We start from the raw sequence: 20,000 nt of genomic DNA, 5'->3' as shown, positions 1-20,000 counted from the left end.
AGCCTGTAATGACACCTGCAAAGAAACTGTCACATCAAGTGAAACCAACAAACTTGTGTGTCAGCATTAGTACCACTGCGAATGAATTTTGATAAGACCTGAAAGGAAGCGCTGGAAAGACTTGCAATAGATACCTGTCTGGCTGCCAGTGGAATCTGAGAGAGAACGCTCTTGCTACTATCTTTTCTAGCAAACAAAAAGCATTTAAAATAAATGTGCCACTCTATCCCCTATTCATCTGAAATTAAGTTTCTACCACTCCATGAACCTATGCAGTTCAAACTAGGACTTTAAAATGTTAGGAGACTCCACTGTCGGTTTGAATAGAAAATAATGAATATAAAATACTGAATTCTGGGAGACAGGTGCCGCCTTCTATTTTCTTAGTATGACAGATTGATGTTATTTTCAGCTTTTAAAGCCCAAGATTTTGTATCCTCAAGATACAAATACTATGAACTTGTACCGTGTTCAACTCTCTGAATTTGGGGCCGTCATTTCACAACTACAACTGCATATACAAGCTAGCCAGAATCAGCATACAGAGAGGTCTCAACTAGCCCCTTTCTAAAGGGACAAATAGATGAGAGAAAGATCTTGGGAAAGACAGGAAGATGAAGTTGCTATTGAATACAGAACAAGAGTCTGTAGGGAAGCAGGTTCTGCAAATTCTGTCGCTCAAAAAGCAAACAAATTCACATTTGCTGCTTACCTATATGGTTGTAAGGAAGAGTTGAACAACTCTTGGGCTTGTGAAACAGCTGGTGCTGCTCCTAAACTCAGCTGAGCTTGATGCTGTCCTTGCAGAGGTGCGTAGATGGGGATGGGGATCTGCTGAACTGAAGCAGGCTGCATGAAGAAAACATTAAATATCCAAGGAGTAAGAACAAGAGTCACAGCTATTCAAATTTGTTAAAGGAAAATTGACATGCCCCAAACATGGGCCAGGTTTTGTTGTACATATAACAAAAAAACCACAAACAAGGTAAAATCCCAAGGCTACACGGACAGCCGATACTGCTCCTATTCAGAAAGTTACTGCTCCTATTCAGAAAGTTACTTACTCGTTGTGTATTTTCACACCTCCCCTGCAATCAACCAGCAGAAACTGGATTAACTGTTTAGATTTGTGTACAAAACTGCTGCACAAGACTGCATACAACTTCATACACTTGTACTACAGAAATTGAGTAAGCCTGCAGTAATACGGCCATATGTACGTACACCTCACGTGAATACGTCCTTCTACTTAAAGCATATTTGCGAGGGCAAGCTTTTTCTCTCAACTTTTACAACAAATGCTTTTGTTCACAGGAACAGTAGACAAACACTGCCAACATGCATCAGAATGAAATGGCAAGGACGGGCACGACTTCATTTTTGCACAGTACTTAGCTAGGGAGATCGGGGAGGGTGGAGCTAAGAAGTAGAACTTTAAAGACAATACGGTAGAAGGAAAAAAATTACTTCTAAATACCTGAGAAAGCCCTGGTTGAAAGCCTTGCTGTTGTGCCAAAGAAGGTGGTGCCAAGCGTGCATGCTGGGTGTTGAAAAGGTGACTGGTATCCATATAGAATGCAGGGATTTGAGCTGCAGTACCTCAGAAAGAGCAATTCAGTTAGTACCTGACTACCAAACATCACCCTGCTAGACAGGTTTTACATCAAGAGTTAAGAGATACAGCCACTGTCAGTACTTCTCAGTAGGTAGACCAGGGAAAGAAACCAAGAACTGGAGAGCAACATGACTCATCAGCCTTGGTGTCTTTCCACCAAGTTCACTCCCAGCATCTCCCCATCTTGCATATCCATTATCAATCCCATTCAATTCTTAGATTCTGCCCAAAACAGGGGTTTGGATGAAGGAAAGGAAAGAACATGCTATACCGTCGTGTAATTTAAACAAATTCATGGAGGGCTTTCCTTAAATAAAAATGCCACACTAAACTATTGCAGCTCTTTAAGAAATAAGTCAAGACTGAAGTCATTCTTGGTCTTAAACAGGAATTTAAAATTCTGCATCTGATAGTATAGCACGAAATACAGACTTATTTTGTTTCAGTAAAAAGCTGACAACATAGCACTATCTTCACACTTACTGATAGAATTTCACACGATTAGAATAAGACCCAGCTAGTGAGTATCTGCTTACAAAACGCTCTCCATCGTTCTGCCTTCGCTGCAGATAAAACCAGAACTGAATTCAATTCTCCAACTTCAGAACTCTAAAGGAAAGTACAGAGACGTGGCTTCTCAGCCACAAATACTATTACCTGCTGCAGATTGAGACACATAGACCTGGGGACTTTGCTGTTGCTGGGCAATGAGAGATGGCATGCAGCTCAGCTGGGAAAAGTGACCAGCAGAAGCAAGGCTGCTTGTCTGCAACTGCTGTGGTTTCACTTTACATATATTAGGTGGGTCTGAGGTGCTTGTGGTCTTCGTACTCAATGAGGAGGTTGTGTACGTTCCAGCTCCTAAAAGGAAAACAGCAAGCTGTGTATCATAAAACAGCTAAAGATATTCCAGAGCTTCATCTTTTAGTGGTCAAGGTTTTGGGACAGTTATGCAAGCACATTCATCACTGGCAAAGGATACTGAAACCTACTGCAGCTGTTACTATTACTGTAAGATGGACAGGGAGAACAACTCTTAAGTTCAGTACAGAAAGTACCTTAACATTTCTGAAGTACAGGAGTATAAAAAAGATACAGAATTAGACACTTTGGTTAGTTATCCTGTAAATCAGCACACTCTGTGGTGGTTGTGCCTCTCACGGGGCAACCTGGCTATGCCAAAGAAAGGCCTTTGTCAAGCACTTCAGCTGGGGTTTGGTCACACATTCTAGTATTCCAAGGTGCAAAAATTTAATCACAGAAGGATTTGGGAAGCCACTGTTCAGATCGGACATTTAATACTTACACAAAACACCTGTTAGCTTTGCACTGAACATACATCCAAAAGGAATCCAAACTCACGCACAACTTAATCAAGGAACAATACAATAGGAAACCAAAACAATCTTGACATCCCGTACCTGATAGTGAAGTTGTCGGTGTAACTGAGGCTACGGGAATAGGAGGCATTGATGCACTAGAGAAAGAGCTGTAAGTACCACTGCTCGGCCCAGCGCTGCTGCTGCTACTGCTGCTGCTGTTGCCACCAGCAATGGGAGATGCTGCTGAGGTCACTGGTGAACTCTTCTCCCCCATGGTTGGGGAATTCTCCCACGCTTTGCGGGCAGACTCCATCTATTTAAAAGAAAACACATTTCCTTATCTATTAGGAAGTTTCACCTAGTCAGGTAGTCTTCCTATTTTAACAATTCTTTTTAGTTGAAAAGGCTATTCAGGCTTCATGCGAGCCTCTTAAGCCACCAAAATCGTGCAACTCTTCATGCAAAAGCATACAGCCTGATGTTGGAGCTTCTTATCTATTCCAACTGCACACGTGCATAGTTCATCTTAACATTCAATACTCAAAAGAGAATTTGCTCACACTAACTTGGCTTGTTTTTGTTTGACACAGAGAGCAAAAGGCATAGGGCAAAAGAAAGGTAAAAAATCCTCTAAGCATTTCCATCAAGTCCTTCACTGCAAAGTTATTAAGCCATTTAAATGAAGTAACACCTTACTTTCTTGGTGAGTCATTTTTTTCTGGTCACTTGAAAACGATATCTAAAGCATAATTCAGTAAGCACCAGAGTAGGTCGAGTTCAATTTCCGAAGCGACTGCCATTCGGGAAGCGATCGTGAGCTGACGTGACCTGGGCATACTGCTTTATATTAATGCTAAAGACATTCCATGCTCCTTTATTTCTATGAGTTTACATCTTGCACAGCAAGACAAGCTTCAGTTAAAAGATTTTTATACATAGTTCTCTGTTCCACCAGTAGAGGGAAGAATTATTGTTTTGCTGCAGCCAATATCAAGCTGATTACTACTACCTTCGGCTTGTAATGCCACAGCTTTGAACTGAGACACTGTTGAGGGGCTACTGAAAAGGAAATATTAATGTTTAAATTACACTCCCCAATTCAAACGCTCAAATATGGTACATGGACTTCTCTACAGCCAACCCTCAGCTACTGCCATTTTCAATGGAAAGATTTTGCCAGCAGAGCTGGATGCTGTTAAGGCTGAAATCTTTCATCTGGCAGATGTAAACTTCTCACTTTCTTTAATGGTATTTGTAGAAAGGTAAGTACATTTTCACCAATACATTTGACCTAGCTGCCAGGATCAACAGAGTGCCCTAACTGGGACTTGTAGCTTATTCAAGGCACACTTTAAAACGCAAGTTTTACGCAAGTTACGCACAGGCTGTACAGACCAAAGCAGGTTATTTGTTCTTGATGGTTCAGAAGTGATAAAAAAGCAAAGCAACGTACAAAAAAGTAGGCAACAGATAAATCAGTGTTTTTGCTTTAAGTGCAAAGTAGCTAAAGCTCTGTAGCCCTTAAGAGAATAAAGGGGAAGGTGGAAAACTTTGTTACAGATTTGATCAGTCTGAGATAAAACATCTAGCTATTTCTGTTTTCAAGACCACCCTCTCTAGCAATCATGCACTCATGCTCAGTTTCCCCTCCATAACATGTTGTTCCAAACTGGTTTCAGCTCTCAGAGATAATAGGGCAAACTTCAAGACTGATAATAAATCTGCTGGAAAGGACTGTGCTTAAGGTGGACTACAGCTAAGACCACAGGCTCCTTTCTGAACACGTAACAATTTTGCACTGCACTGGGATTAAAAAAAAAGTGAAGTACCACCTGCGAACATCTGAATGGAGGAGGTACAGAAGCTTCTACCATATTCATTGAGCCTCATGTTCTGGAGAAACTAGCGGTAACAAAAGCTAGAGTTTACATACTGAATTTTGTCTTTCAAACCTAAACGCTATCAAGATTTCAGGTCATCCCATATCTGTACCAATCTGCTATGAAGGGCATGTAACAGTCCTGAGCTTTGCTTTTAGAGAGCTCCTTAAAAATCTCCCATTTCTTAAATCCGGAAGAGGGGATGCAGAGGAGACTTAATCTAGGAGCACCCATGTGGCACCTCCTACACGCCAGATATCAAGGAGTAAGAAGCTCTCTTAAGTGAAGCTGGGGAAGGCGGTATGATTTGGCTGCTCTTCTAGTTATGGGAAGATGAGAGCATGGGCTGGATATTTCTTTGAGGCTTCTCTTCAGTGCTGATCCACTGGTGCCGCCTGGCTACATTAATGGTCCAGTTCTTATTCTGCAAAAGTTAACTGCAGACAAATAGCCACGTAAATACCCTAAAGAAAGCCAAAGCTTAACCAAACGATCAGAAAAAAGTCCAAAGGTGTCAGAATCCTTTCCAAATGGTTCAAGGTGTCTACACAGGAACTTCAGATTCAATCTTGGAACGCAGAAACGGGCCAGGCAGCTCAGTTGAAGATGGATTTGGACTTGTTTGCCCAATTCCTTAGTTAGTAATAGCCCAGCCAACTAAGTCGTTAGAGGACATCAGCCTTAGCTCTTTAGAGAAGTCACTGCAAGGAAAACAGGTGTCTCAACAAGCTGAGCTCTTTACACACTAGCAGAATGATGGCGAGCAGTGAAAGCAGTTTAGTCCAAAACTCGGCCAATAATCCTTCCAAGTCTTTTTACAGACAGCTTTCTGCGACAGGGGACGGAAGAAAGAAAATGGGAGGGGTTAATCCTTGCTGGAGGCACAGCCTGGAAATTTTATTCTAAGAGGAGAGAAGGTGATGCTTTGCTTGTGGCTGCTCCAAAAGTATCTTTTAAAAGCAATGATTATATTGAGCAGGATGAGAGAAAGAGCAGCTCTCCCTCTGTTTGGGCCAGAACGCCCGTTGTGAAAGCGACAGTCTCAGCGTGTGCTTCAAAACAAGCGTGCTGCCTTGTGTTCGCCAAAAGGAGGCAGAGTTCCAACGGCTGGAGTAGAGAACGCAATTAAGATAAAGCTGTTTCCAAACACCCTTCTATTCAGATTGCAATCGGAATACTTCAAGGTAGCCTCAAAACACGGATCTTTGACATACGTTGTTATCGCATATCCAAGATCTATCATCCGCTGAGAAACTAATCAAATCTCTGACCCCAAAAACCACAGAACAAGAAAATGCAGGATGAAATACACAAACGAACACTGCCGTCTGCTTTGTAACCGAGCATTGTCACGTTCTTTGAAGTATCATGCCGTAGTAATATTCCTACCTGTGTTATGTGTTAATCAGATATCCAGCTATTAAACAAAGGCTGCTATGCCACAAAAATGCTTTCAGACGCCAGAAAGTCAGATTACGGATAAACATATAAGCACAAGAACGCAACAGAAAACCAGTTACTTGGTTAAATTACTTGTCCCTCTCCAGCCCTCTCCCCATTCTGCTGGCCCAGATGCCTACTGTTTTCAAGTGGTGTTACATTCTTTCAGGAAAAGTGTTAAGAAAAGAAAAAGCAAAAGGTTCAACAAGAGATCACTAATAACTATAGTCCACAGAGAACACGAACCAGCAACTGTCAAACCCTGCCAGTGAGACAAAAATCTCACTGGGATTGACAAGTAAATTCCTCCCAAGTCTGTTAGTTGTGCATCCAAACCCTGGTTTCATTCCCCTTCCCCCTTTCAGTGAAACTGAGTTCAAACATCATTCTCCCTTAATACTTGAAGCAGCAGCAATATTTCTACTAATTCAGTCACCTACAGTCACAATCACCAAGCAGACCTAGGAGACTGAAATAGACCACAAACTTCTAAAGACACAGTAGCCAAGAGATCAAACTATGTTAGTGAGTTATACAACGCGCACAACCCCAACACCCATCAAAACGGGTAAATGCCATTCAAAATCTTCTACGTGCTTGCTCTACACTGGAGCACAGGGAACAGAACGCTTGCCACGCAACAAAGCCTGCTCTGACTAGCCAATGAACTACCCTTCGGAAACACCAATACACACCACCTAACTGTCATCGTCTAAAACTGTAGTCATCCAACTAAAAATCGCATCATCGCTACATCAAAAACTCACAGCTAAGACATTCAAGCCTGGTTTACTAAGCAGATCTTTACAGCCTTAAAATACCAAAGTAAGCAACTTTATGCCATACACTTGGAAAAAACAAACAAACAAACAAAAAATCGGTCAAACTCTGATGGTTTGTCACGAGCACTATGGTATGATGTTACAATGCTAGGATTCTTTTTCAGGGTAGTGGGAGCCAAGATTGGTTGATGCCAAGTGTTAATGCAAAATGGGGTTAGAGATTTGTAATTTAAATGCATCCTCTGATATAGTCTTTTGTTTCAGCCATCCGTTTATATGCAAAAGCAGTTCAGCAGAGGAAACAAAGGAAGGCTCTAAAAAAGGTTTCACCAGCAAGTTCTCCATTAACTTTTTCCCCTGCATGCAAGAAAACGACCCTTAGAGGGATGTGGTACATACCTTGAGGGTGAGGTCGACCGTAGCGGGAGAAACTGGAGTTAGGCTGGAGCTCTGTTGTAGAGTCTCCCTCCTAGGGAGGGGAAGGGTGTGGGGCAGGGGCACCTGAAAGGCAGGCAACACACATCACATTCTAACTATGTCTACTACAAAAGCCCCAGAAAAGCAAAGCTCAAGCGGTATTAAATGAGCTATAATTTCTTCAAGGCTTGAGCATTTGGCAGGGAGATTTCTGATAAAGTAAGATGAAAATTTGGTAGATGGGGAAAGGCCGTCCAGCAGGCGCTGAGATGCTCCTAAACCCTCTTTAAAAGAGGCTGAAGACTAATGTTCCAAAGCGTCAAAGTCTTCCGCACAAGCAAATACCATTTTGTACTTTGGGATTTATTTTAAAATACCATTTTAGTTTACTGATATGCAAAAATTCTCCTCAAGCCAAGTTTGGTCCCTTTTGTACCAATACGGTACGTGGGGTTTGGCGACTTCTTGAGCTCCGAGACACAGTTTCTGAAAAGAGGAAGCTGTAATCCTTCAAAGTCACAAGACCACAAAACCAAAATGAATTTGCCAACTGACAACTGAATTAAGTGATTTTCTCTTTCAATTAAGATGAAAAATGCCAAACTTAAGAAAACAAACTTGACAAAATGCTACTCCTATCTTTGCCCAAGAAAACACTAATGATGGATCTCCCAGAAATTCTCATGAAATGCATCAGAGAACACTGCAGTGGCCAGTCTGCTACTTCTCATCATTTCTTTCTCCCTTCAAGGGCACAGTTAATGAGTTCCACACGATGAGATAAGGCTAATCCAAAAGATACAGATACTGAAGCTTTGAAGCAGGTGACAGCACAGATCATTTGTGGCTAGAAGCCCCTATTTCCTGTGCTGTAAATCCGACTCCAGCATGCCACAAGGGAGCATGCTCCAAGATCATCAACACCAAAGAATTCAGTCTTCTGGACTAACCACAACAGCTCAAAACACAACCCCATCAGAAAATCCAGCTGAACAATAAGGTCCACCAACATTGCTTCAAAACTGCATTGAAGGATGCTAAAATAAGCTGAAATGTATTTCTCGCGTTGAATTCGCAAGACCTGTTTATAAAAATTTGAGATCCTACTGAATATTTCTTCCCTCCCCCATCAACAAACCGCTGAACTACAAAAGCTAATTATATTTCCACTACTCAAACAACGAAATCACAAGATCCAAGTTCCCAACCTAATATCCCAGCAAGCTCAATACCGACTTGCCTCTGCTACCAGCTGCAACCCAGCCGGTCCTCTCAGTCACCACAGCACACACGCACACAAACACAGAGCCAGGACTGTTTGCTCTGGATACTGAACATAGTTGAACAACCGATATCTTCCTGTCTGCTTCCAAAAAACATCAGGCTGCTCCCTTTACATGCAATTGCTGTGATATCAGAGTATAGTTCAGAACTGCTTTGTTTTTAAAAGCCTTTCTTCAAACTCACTTACAGATCTTTGCTACTGGTACCAGGTTCAAGTCCCAACCGCTGCTGAGAGCGTATTCTCCTATTATGGCAATTTTTGCTCTTTAGAACTGCCCTGAGAAACACTTTTTCCACTTCTTATGCTCCTTAGCTCAACATGTTTTTTTAAAGACAAAATATCTGAAGAGCGCAGGAACAGATACTAACTGAACCAAGTGTCCTTCAGAGCAAGATTACTGGGTAACACACAGCTAATTAACGTACAGGGAAACCCTAGTGACTTGTTTGCTGAAGGCAGTATCTGGTGGTCTAAAGAAGCGTGACAATATTTTCTTGTCTTCAAAGTCAAGACGATGACTGCAATAGACTTACGTTCGTCACCAAAGTCTCCTCCATTTTTGTACTGCTAGTAGCCACTGTGTTAGGATGAGAAGAAGGTGTAGTGTAGTCTGTTACAGACTCCTGCGAAGAAAAATAATTCCATTAAAATATCTCCCTTATCTAAATTAGATTTCAAGTTTCTTGGGTGGAAGTCAGCCTTTCTACAGGAGTTCACCAAGCAACAGAAGGTCAGGATTTCATCCAAAAGCTTTTTCCTCAGAGGGCATGTCCAGCAATCCTTGCTGCTGAAGCCAGAAGAACTTGAATATTAGTTTGCCTCACGGCCTCACAACGTACACCTGGGAAGGAGTGTCACTGAAAATATATTATCTTCAAAATACAGTCTTAAAGCAAGAACATCGGGAGATGCAATGCCTGGGCACTAGTCTCTGAATTGTGGTGGCATAAGTAATTACCATTTGTCACCCAAGATGCTTTAGCTACCTGTAGGCAATTTTAGCCTACTTGGTTGAAAAAGCAAAACACGTCAGGTGAAAGCTTTTTATAGTTTTAAATAAGCACAGACATTTCTTGGGTAAACCTTTGACAAGAGAGGCCCTTGAGATTAAATAAAAGAAAAAGGGGACGGAAGCCATTTGACTGAATGATTTTCTTTCATTTATCCGCCTCCTCTAAAAGTCACAAGACGCTTTCGCTGGATGGTAGAGTCGGCTTCCTGACTTCTGCACTAGGCAGCGATTTCAAAGAAGGAAAAGGACGAAGTTTCCAGTTTACTCAGAGGCCTTCCTTGAAGCGCGTTTGCTGTCACAGTCAAGCGGACCTTAATATTTTCCATGTACAAGGTCCAGTTTCATTGCCTTTGTTGTAACCAGTGAAAATTGCAGCTGTAGGTATAAACTGCATGATGAAAGTTCATCTCACTGATGACACTGCCAGATTTCTAAAGAGTGACCTACAACAAACACGGAAAAAAAAGGCATCGGTACTGCTCTGAAGCTGTGTTTTGCTTTTTTCAAGTTCTCATCACTAGATGCACACTCCCGAGTGTGCTCCAGACAGGCGGTCAGGCATGAGCAGAACTTGACTCAAAAGTTTCCTTAGATAAGTGGTGTGACTCCAAGGTGCATTCATTGGCACGCACTGCTTAAGTTTTACACGCTTTAAGTTCTACTTTGAAACCCAAAATGGGCCCTGTTAAGAATAACAGAACCTAACCCCAAGAAGGAATTGACGGATAAGCCTAGCAGCAGAACTGCTGATAACTGCCTGTGCCTGCCAACACATAATCTGTTTTGTGCCTTCGAAAGCACTGTTACGCTTGTTTAGCTGCATCTAACCAATATGACGATAAGCTATGAGAAAGTGCACACTCAACGTACTCCTCAAGCCTATGGTGATGTCTCCTAGAACAGTAATTAAAACCTCAAGACACTAACCAGTACATAAAGAATGATCCTAAAAGGATGACCCTATTTTGGTAAAAGACCAGAACAACGAACTGAACTGTAACTGGGGGAAAGGCAGCAGTGGGTGGGGGAGGACAACGCACATGTCGATTTTTGTATCTATGAGGAAAACAGTGGAAAACCCTGTTTCTCCAATTAGTCTTTTCCTTCCCTCCTTGTTAAACCAGTGAGACAAGAGATACATTTCCCACACTCCAGACTACAAGTTGCACGTGTACATTTGAATCCAATAGTTAGCTTTCCTCTGGGTAGAACCAGGCAAGCAGACAAGGCTGCTCTAATCGTAAGGTCCTTCTAATGAAGTAATTAACTGGCTTCTTGGTTTTCCAATAAGCTTGTCTACATAAAACAGAGGAAGTTTTTAATATAACATTATCAAAATCCCTTCAAGGTTTGGATTCAAGTCTTGTAAGGTCTCAGCACTCAAGTTCCTTACAAAAGTTACATTAAGACTATGGATATTTTCATTGCTTTCTGCATGTCCTTTCATTGCTATCTTCCTCACTTTGGAAGCAGCACAAAACTGCTTCTTTTGCAAGACAATGAAAAAACAACCATATGAATTCTGGTGCCCTTAGAAGCGCCTGTAAGGCTGAAGGTTACAAGGAAGACATCCTGAACACGCAGACAAGGCAGTCCTTTTGCCATAAGAACACTCCATGAACTGCAGGTTGCTTTACTACCACTCTTCATTTAATGATATATAAGCCCAGAATTCTCCTTCAGATACAGCTTATTGTCATAAGCTTTCATAGTTCAATTAAAATGAGTCTCCTGTGAAACAATTTTACTGCAGAAACAAACTAAAGCCTTTACTATGAACTAGTAACAATAATCATAGCAAAAAAAAAATTTGTGCGTGCTTTTTTGAAGTTGTTTGAGGGCGATTTATACCTGAAGAAAAAGAAGAGGCAAACTTTTAACAGCTACTTAATTTGCCCAGAAAGAAGAGATAACAAAGCCTGAAGTGACTTTATTAGCAAAGGGATAAGGTAGACCTTAGAGGTGACGCTGCTAAAAGAACAGCAGAGTATGATTGATTCAATGAACGCTTGATTTGTTCCTGGTTTACGAAAAGCATCCAAACCACAAAACTTGTCAGATGCTGAAGCATCTCAGGAAAATTAACTCTTAAGTACAGCTCGTGTTCCCTTGGACATCATCTCTGAGAGATGCAGCTTCTATCAACTACATATGCATATATTTCATTGCAATAATCGCAACCAGGTATTGCTCATACCTGTGATTTGAAAAATTCAGGACTTGATTTGCAAATGGTGAGGCGGGGTGAATAAAAAGGCCAAAAAGTGTCTTACCTGATTCAGAGACTTGTATTAAAAATTACTTTTACACCAAAAGTACCATAAATCCCAAGAAAAATAGCTACAATTGCTTCAGAAGCCCCCTTGTTATATTCCTGATTTAGACAGCTTATCAGGATAAAGTGATTTTTACTTCTACAGTTTAAGGCAAAGTCGTCTTACATAATTAAATGCATGTGCTCTTAGTAAAGGGGTTTTGTTTTGGGATGGACGGTGTACTCCTACAAAGCTTCTGCTTCAGAAGGAACGTAGCAGGCTTGACTGTTGCAAACATTTAAGTTGCCAAATATACTAAACTCTGATCGTTCCAATCTTTTTATTCAGAAGTAGGAAGAGTCTCTTCATGGAAGCTGAGCAGTAGTTTCCAAGAAGGATGTTAAAGAGTCTCTAAAGAGAAATCATTTAGGTTTGCTAAAACTTTTAATACTACCTGACATTCAAACAATAGATTAAAGACTATGCTGTCACTTCTTCCCTCATTAATGAGCAAAGAAAACACTAAAAGGACAAGAAGTGTCTGCAAAACAAATCAGTATAGGAACTCCAGGATTGGAGTAGTATTTGAAGCTATTTTAAAGGCCACTTTAAAGTGGCAAGGCTGTCCTTTTTTCTGCAAAGTCCGGATGAAGTCTCTCTTTGCTGAAAAACCTGCAGGTTGTTGTTCAACTTCCACTGAATTGTCCAGAAAACGTACTGATACCTGAGGAACCACTCAAACCAAAGCAATTCAAAAACAAAACTGGTCTGAAATTCCTACCTCAACAGCTCCTATTATTAAATGCTGCTATTAGCACCCACTTACTGTAGTAAGGAGATTGGTGGGAATTTTCATACCCAGCACAAACTGGAAAGCTTCCTTTCACTCTGGTCTTCCTTCCAGGATGAAGCAGCTGGATGCTTCAATACTGCAACACTTCAAAGAATCTCCACAGCCCATGTTTAACTAAGAAACCAGAAAGCTGTAGAAAGACCATAAAATCCAGACTGCCATTTTGAAGCTATCCCATACTTTTGTACTATGATTTCAGAGAGGAAATGATGCCAATTTACTTAGTAGAGCCCCTCACCAGGGCCTTAGCCTGAAGTAATCAACCGAGATACATTTCCTATTCTGCAGGTGTCTTAGAAAACGTTGAAGCGGAGTCCCCTTCTCCATACCTCCAGCAGGCCACTGTTAACGGTTCTGGTCATAGGAGCTTGGAAAACGGTAAGAAAGCATATAGCATATACACAAATAGCCTCCTCACCAAGTAATTAAGTTAATGTTTATGGGCCTGCACCTCTCATTCTGCAAACAACATGTGCACTGTAGCCTGTTCTGATATTAACATAGATCATTCGCACTACTTAGTGGACGGAAACTGTCAGGAGGAAGCAAAATTTTGAATTTTCCCTATGTATTTGCCATTCCACTCAAAATAATGAGTTTTGCAGCTAGCAGATGGGACACAAACATCCCCCTCAACAGTTCTTACTCTGGAATGAAATTTCAAGAGATAGCATTTTCTGCCTGCAGGACACCTTTGCAAACGTTGCTAAGACTGTCTCACTAAATTGTGAGTCATATGCATTTCAGATTCTTCAACTGTTAATACTGCTTTTGTACTGAGCAACGTTTTTCCGAAAGAGGGTCAGAAGTTTTCTGCTTAAGACCAGGAAGTGGTAGATGGAGATAGCACATAAAGTTGACTCTAAATTCATAAGACTGCTTTGCAAATGCACAAGAAGCCTTTTGCCATTACCAAGGCAGGTAACTAGTAGCTACTCAAACTGTGTGGTTTCTTTACAGCTGAGAGGAAACAAAGCCTGCGTCCGAATTCTTTCCTAAGAAACACAGCTACCAGCAGTAAGGGCTGTTTTATATTCCATGTGCCAGTCCTTACACGGGTCATTAGACAAAAGAGTAGATGTTTTTCAATCTTTGTGCTATCAGTGCAATACAGCTAAGAATGAATTTGGAGAACAACGAATCCTGATGAAGCCTGACAGCAAGTCACCATCTACCTGTTAAGCGCAGTTATACCTGGAAAGAAGCCAGAGGAGTGCCACACAGGCAACGACGACGAATCCTGAACATCCTGATGGAGTTCTGCAAGGGAGTATCCCGACAATACCCAAACCATCAGAAGCTGACATATTTTGGCCCTCAGACAGGCCAAAAGAGCTTTATTCAATGCTTTACCATATTACTAGTTTAGAGATTTTTTTTTTTCCCCCACATCCACTCACTCAAACCATCCTCAGGCACATTACACGGCTGCAGTTCCCTGCTCAAAGTCAAACATTTCTCTTGCATGCTGCAAACATGTTCAAGAGCCAAGTTTACAGAATCTGCCTATACCAGGCTCCAGTACCACTCTTCACAGGCAAGTTAAAGCTCAGGACAGTTCTCACACTCGTAAGAAAAGAGAACGGTTTAAAACTTTCCAAGCTGAGTTCTGAGCCGAAGTGTCATGCACAGTACGTCTCCATACCACTGCCAGGGAACTGCTGAATTCAAGCAGCGTCCATACATTTCAACTCAGTGGGCTCTGCTGTCCAGATGACTACCGCCAGCAGGCAACCAAACGTCAATTCAGTGACCACTACATCATTATAATCATATTTAAATACAGTGCTCAGTACTTTTTCCATGTTTTTCTTACCTTTGTGTTTGTTCCGAACTCTGGAGCAGACACAGATATCATCGTTCCTATTTCCGTACTAAGTTCACTTGCTGCTTTGGTCTCCTTTGTAGTGACAGGTTCTGGACTTCTGACAGAGGTGGGAGATGGCTTCTCCTGTCCCTCCGGCTCTCCCTGTTGGGCATCCTTCACCTTCCTGTTCTTTAAAGAACGCTCTTTCCCAATAGGACCAGGTTTATACTCTTTGTTTTCTACTGGACTCAAGTCTGGAAGCTAAGTTAGTGTTAACTTGTCAGTTAGGTCGTCCCCCCCATGTCCTATCCCATAAGAATATTCTAACATGCTTAGAATAACTTTGTTTAAATTTAGCAAAGCTTTCCTAATAGGTAAGCATTTTCTTTTTTAACATATAGATCACTTGAGACTAAGTTAGCAACAAGAACGTGAAATGCATCCATTTTGAACATTAGGAATCTAAAGCACTGTGTTTTCAAGCAGTACGTGCTATATGTAAAATGGCAAAGTTCAGCTAAAATCATATCTAGTTAAAAACTACAGAAGACAACCAATTTGACTCTCTTTACAAGAAAAGCATGAAAAAAGTAAATAAGCCACAAGACTTAACGTACATACAGGTTACTTCAATTTTCAGAGAATCTGGATTCTACAGGGCCCTAGAAAACAGGAGACTGCCCTCGTTTGAGGGTATCTGGACATATGGATGTTGGCAGCATTTTTCCCTAGGGACTGAACGCTAAAGGTACATCCAGAAAAAAAATCCAAGTATTCAAGCGTTGCCTTATTTTGCAGAGATGACGGCTGGAATAGCTGCTATAATTTAGTAGCTTCTTTTTGTGCAGCTGAATGAACTACAGCAGAGTGAAAGGCCTCAAGTAACCTGAATGCTGTGCTGTTTAAGCAGTCATATCCTTTCCACCTGAGACCACTCAGCCCATTTCACCACAGAGCAGCACAAAAATTCCTTAAAGGCAGCCCTCACAATCCTATTGCTTAAGCTTCGTTAGTGGAAAGACAAAAGCTCTGCAGAAGCTGCTGGTGTTGTCTCCACACACTCAGATCGGCTGTTTCAGGAGCAGATAAAGACCCTGTACCACACAATGCCTTTGGGCTTGGGGAGGGGGGTTTCCTAATAGTATTTGCTACCCTCAGGAGGCCAATGCAGATTGTAGAATGCTTTCAGAGGAGAGGCAGAAAGCAATTGCAAAAGTGGATACCTAAGCTCTGCAACCATGATCAGGATCGTCAGAAACCACCCCCCCAACCCACCTCACCCCAAACATTTTTCCCTCCACCAGTTTATGGAAAGAGAAATCCCTCCAGACACCTTAGAGTCACACCTGAAAAGGTAAACTGCCATTTCATATAACCATATGGTCCTCTTATATTACCCAAATCAGTCCAACAATATTAACCTCCAGTCCTGAATATAAATTCATATTTAAGCTTCATAACAAACAATAGCACCATGAAGGAGGCAGGGGGAAGGAACTGTTCATTATCACCAAGAGAGTTAAAGGATTATAGCCCTCTCACTTATAAGAGCCCCCCCCCCCCCCAAACGTAAACTTCCAATGAACTCCAGCCTCAAATTCTTTTTTTTTTGCCCTCACACTGTTAGCATTTACCATGCAGTCATACGTTTTTCTTTCAGCAAAATCTATAGGAGCCTTGGTAGCTGTAATATGGGAAACAAGCAGGAAAAAAGCAGCTTTCTAGACACTGTAAAGCAGACAGCTTTATTTTGGAGTTCAGCACCTTTCAGTGATTCAATGTATGCACCGTTAGGCACGCTACTAGTACGTCTGAGAAGGTTTTTGAATGCGCTGGGTCACTACACTTCAGCAGGATTAACCCCAAAGCATTTCCCTGCTATAAGGGTTTTATATTTTGCAGTAAAACCTATCAACTGCAGGATACCCAACGAGCATCTCATGTAGCAGAAGTTAAACTCACTCTACATCTGACTACACTTTCAGATTTCCACTTTTTTGGAGAAGAGAAAAAAAAAGCTACCTGGTCTTCTAGAAAGCCAAAAGAGCTTTATTTACATCACAACCACTGTCAAGTCTCAGACACCCACAGAGGCTGAAACAACTAGCTCAGTAAGTCACCAGCCAAGTTTATCTGCTGTAACTTTCTCTTTCTGGGAATAAGCAGCTGGTGTTGAGGGCTAGTGATGTACAGACAAATATACATTAGAAGTGAAGATAACAGGAATGTAAGTTTCATTAATATGAAAGACCACTGCAAGTGTAATCTAGATGACAGGAGGAGAAAACATTACTTCTTTTGAGCGGTCACAACGGAAAGACAAAGAGGAGATGATCAGCTGGAGCACCTAAATCTAGACAGCAAGTGATGTACATTTTTAAATTGAGGTTAAGTTTGGTTACTTATTCAGTCTTCCCAGATTAGTTACAAAAAAAACTGATTATCCAGACATCTGTGCATTTGAGACTTCAAATCAGTGACTCTACCATTCCTCCCTTTCCCCTAAACACTCTTTTTCCTGCAGCTTGATGTACTACTCATCTTTGTAACCCAGCTACAAAACTAAGCAGGGTACCATGTGTTTTCTTCCCCCCACCTCTTTTTTTCTTTTCTTTTCTTTTTTTTTTTTTTTTGAGGTGCTAGGAGTCAAAGCTGGAGATATAGCCAGGATAGAAGTGGGAGTGCCTGCTTTAAGATAGCTCCGAAAGCCTGAGTGGAGTAAGCACAAAAAACCCCCACACTAACCACTTCCATTCTAACCTTAAAGCAGCTCTGGCAATCCACAATCCCTTCCCTGCACTAGTCACAGCCCTTGCTCCAAACATTGAATCAATGGATGAACTCTGCTGGGCTAGGGTGCTATTTACTTACAGCTACTTCTTCAAATGAATTCCCCCATCTTCTCTCCAAGAACTACTTGTTGATCATTTTAGGAAACATTTAAGCAGAATATGATTTTTTTTTTTTTTATAGGTACAGTCCTAACTGAACGAATATTCTATTTCATTATTAAACCAATAATCTGCAGTCTCTTTTTTGCCTAACTTCTTTGCTATTCAGTTTATAAATTTGTACTGAAGATACGATCTTTTACCTTTTGTGCTTTGATGGGTCCAGCCCGAGGCTGTTTCTGTCTCTGCTCTTTAGGTTCTGGTAGTTTGTCAGTGCACTTCTCAGAAAGCACAGGGCCAACTTCATTGTCACTGCCACTGGAAGCTGGGGCTCCAAACTGAATAGTTTCTATACCAAGCTCGACTCCACCTTCCTGCCCAGGCTTTGCTCCCTAGTTAAAAGGCAAACATTTACATTTCAAAAAGATTTCTAAATCAGTATATTGCCATTGGTTCAGAACAGTGCACCAAATACACTCAGCTTAAAAATGCAAGTGTACTACTTCTAGCTCCTGTCAGCAAAAGCAACTTTTGTGACCACAACAGATTTGCAGGAGGAGCAAACACTATCTCAACATACATCCTCAAGCCCCTTAATTTCCAACCATTTATACAAGCTCAGGGGAAGGAAAAAAAAAAAAAAAAAAAAGAGAGAGAAAGAAAGAAAAGTAGCAAAAAAAAGTAAATCAAGAACAAGAACTGGTAGAGAAAGGGAAAAGGACAAGTACGATATCCAGGTGCCCAGATTACCTGACTGTAAGTCAGACGGTAAGACTGACAGTATTCTTCCAAAACTTCAAAATTAATGTTCAATTCAAGAGAAACAACAGGACATAAAATAGGTTAGCAACATCTGTTGCTTTTTCCATCTCTGATTTACGCACAAACAAAAAAAAACTTAGTTCCTTGGAAACATCCCATTTTCTGTGTATATTAGTGACTGGTGTGTTCATGTGCAAACTAAAAAAATATTTTAAACTTAAAATATATTTTGAATAACAGCTATCAGTAGAATCCATGAAAGGCTGAGATGTTATTAACAAAGAGGACAACCTTTCCCATTTTAGAGTCATAAAAGCATTAGCTAAGTTAATATCCAGTCACTGTACTGAGCACAGAAACAATCTTAATTACTAGTACTGTTCCAGTAGGTGTCTCTGTCCGGTGCTCTTTCTGTACCATCTCGCAGCTCCATGGAATTCTACATACGCTCTGGTTTAAGTGTGTGCACCGCATGAAGATCTAGATAATCTGTCCCCAATCCCCAGCCAGATATACTTTGAGTAAGCTTCATATACTGATAACTCTTCTTTCTCTTTGTTCTTACCTCTGGAGATGTAGCTGAACCAAAAGATGTCAAAGGCTTGTTCCAAGCACTAACTGAAGGTGGCTGAGGTGGACTAATGGGTCCCACTGACAATTAAGAAAACAGAGTTAAAAATAATCGGTTGATTAATACATTCAACTAAAGTTATGGATTGACTGAAAAAAATTCAGTCTGGGAGATGCCTTATTTAGTAAGCCTGGGGCAGTTCAGAAATTCTTAACTTATTCATCACTTAACAATACGCTCCTTATTTAGCTGTTTTCAAGTGGGGTGATCCATCATGTTTGGAAATATAAAGAAGTCCGACAAAACAGCACAGATTCTGAAGGGAGCGATAGCTGCTTATTCCTTTTGAACAAAGGATGTAACAACTTAAAACACTGAGTAATAATCTTGTAATACAAACATCTCCTTTCAGGAGTCTTCACAGGTTACGGCCCTGCATTTAGGGAGGCTGTCCTGTACTCCCTGGGCAGCAAGAGGGCTACGTTTGCAGGGCAAATGAGACATCAGCAGAAAAAGCTGTCAATCAGCATTCTCTAAACACATTGCTAGTCCCTCTCTCCCCCACAAAACCCAAAAGATGCCACTTACGTTTTTTGGAGATGTCATTTAGAACTGCTGTAGAAGGCACCTTATTTTCCCATAATTCAGTTCCTAGACCATTGTGAGCCTGGGTGTTCTGCAGAACTTTGCCTGATACTGTGTATTCGGTGCTGGCTGTCCCTCCTGCAGCCTGGGTTTGAGGCTGAACAGAAGCCTGTGGCTGTCCTGGAGTCTGGGTTGCACACGGAGGCTGTGCCTGGGCCTGAGCTTGAGCTTGAGCCTGCTGCGCAGCCGCGGCTGCTGCCTGTTGCTGCTGCTTTTTGGCAAATCTGGGTGGGAGCTTGGAATTCTGACTTCGTCCTTTTTCACTTGATCCTTTTTTGGTCCAAACCTGTAAGCAAAGTCAATTTTATTCTTAAAGCCGGTAGCCTGCATGTACGACAAATTGCACTGTACAACAGCAGAAGACAAGCTGGTTAAGCCTTCTCTAAAGAGTATTTTTCATGGCTTATTTAACCACAAGAACAACGATTTTTTTGCTCTTAGAATCAACTGATACACAAGCAAC

At 41.3% G+C, this 20,000-nt stretch overlaps 1 protein-coding gene across 23 annotated transcripts in view; it reads right to left on the bottom strand.

Annotated features, from left to right (window-relative positions):
- The window catches only part of PRRC2C (proline rich coiled-coil 2C), a 75,314-nt gene that overhangs the window by 11,963 nt on the left and 43,351 nt on the right, over positions 1 to 20,000 (bottom strand). For 9 of the 23 annotated variants that reach the window (XM_068951910.1, XM_068951907.1, XM_068951928.1 and 6 more), the window contains exons 19-28: positions 19,481 to 19,823; positions 18,887 to 18,972; positions 17,763 to 17,951; positions 14,678 to 14,929; positions 9,275 to 9,364; positions 7,439 to 7,540; positions 3,037 to 3,250; positions 2,273 to 2,476; positions 1,478 to 1,590; positions 713 to 849 (exon numbers count right to left, since the gene is read on the bottom strand). In XM_068951910.1, coding sequence (XP_068808011.1) covers positions 713 to 849; positions 1,478 to 1,590; positions 2,273 to 2,476; positions 3,037 to 3,250; positions 7,439 to 7,540; positions 9,275 to 9,364; positions 14,678 to 14,929; positions 17,763 to 17,951; positions 18,887 to 18,972; positions 19,481 to 19,823 — 1,730 coding nt within the window. The remainder of the gene's footprint in view (positions 1 to 712; positions 850 to 1,477; positions 1,591 to 2,272; positions 2,477 to 3,036; positions 3,251 to 7,438; positions 7,541 to 9,274; positions 9,365 to 14,677; positions 14,930 to 17,762; positions 17,952 to 18,886; positions 18,973 to 19,480; positions 19,824 to 20,000) is intronic. The other 14 variants (XM_068951915.1, XM_068951922.1, XM_068951916.1 and 11 more) reach the window with 6 other exon arrangements.

This window comes from Struthio camelus, chromosome 8 (genome assembly GCF_040807025.1).
Source record: "Struthio camelus isolate bStrCam1 chromosome 8, bStrCam1.hap1, whole genome shotgun sequence".
Classification (NCBI taxonomy): domain Eukaryota; kingdom Metazoa; phylum Chordata; class Aves; order Struthioniformes; family Struthionidae; genus Struthio; species Struthio camelus.
Note: the sequence above shows the minus strand (reverse complement) of the source record. Positions and strands in the feature narration are given on the sequence as shown.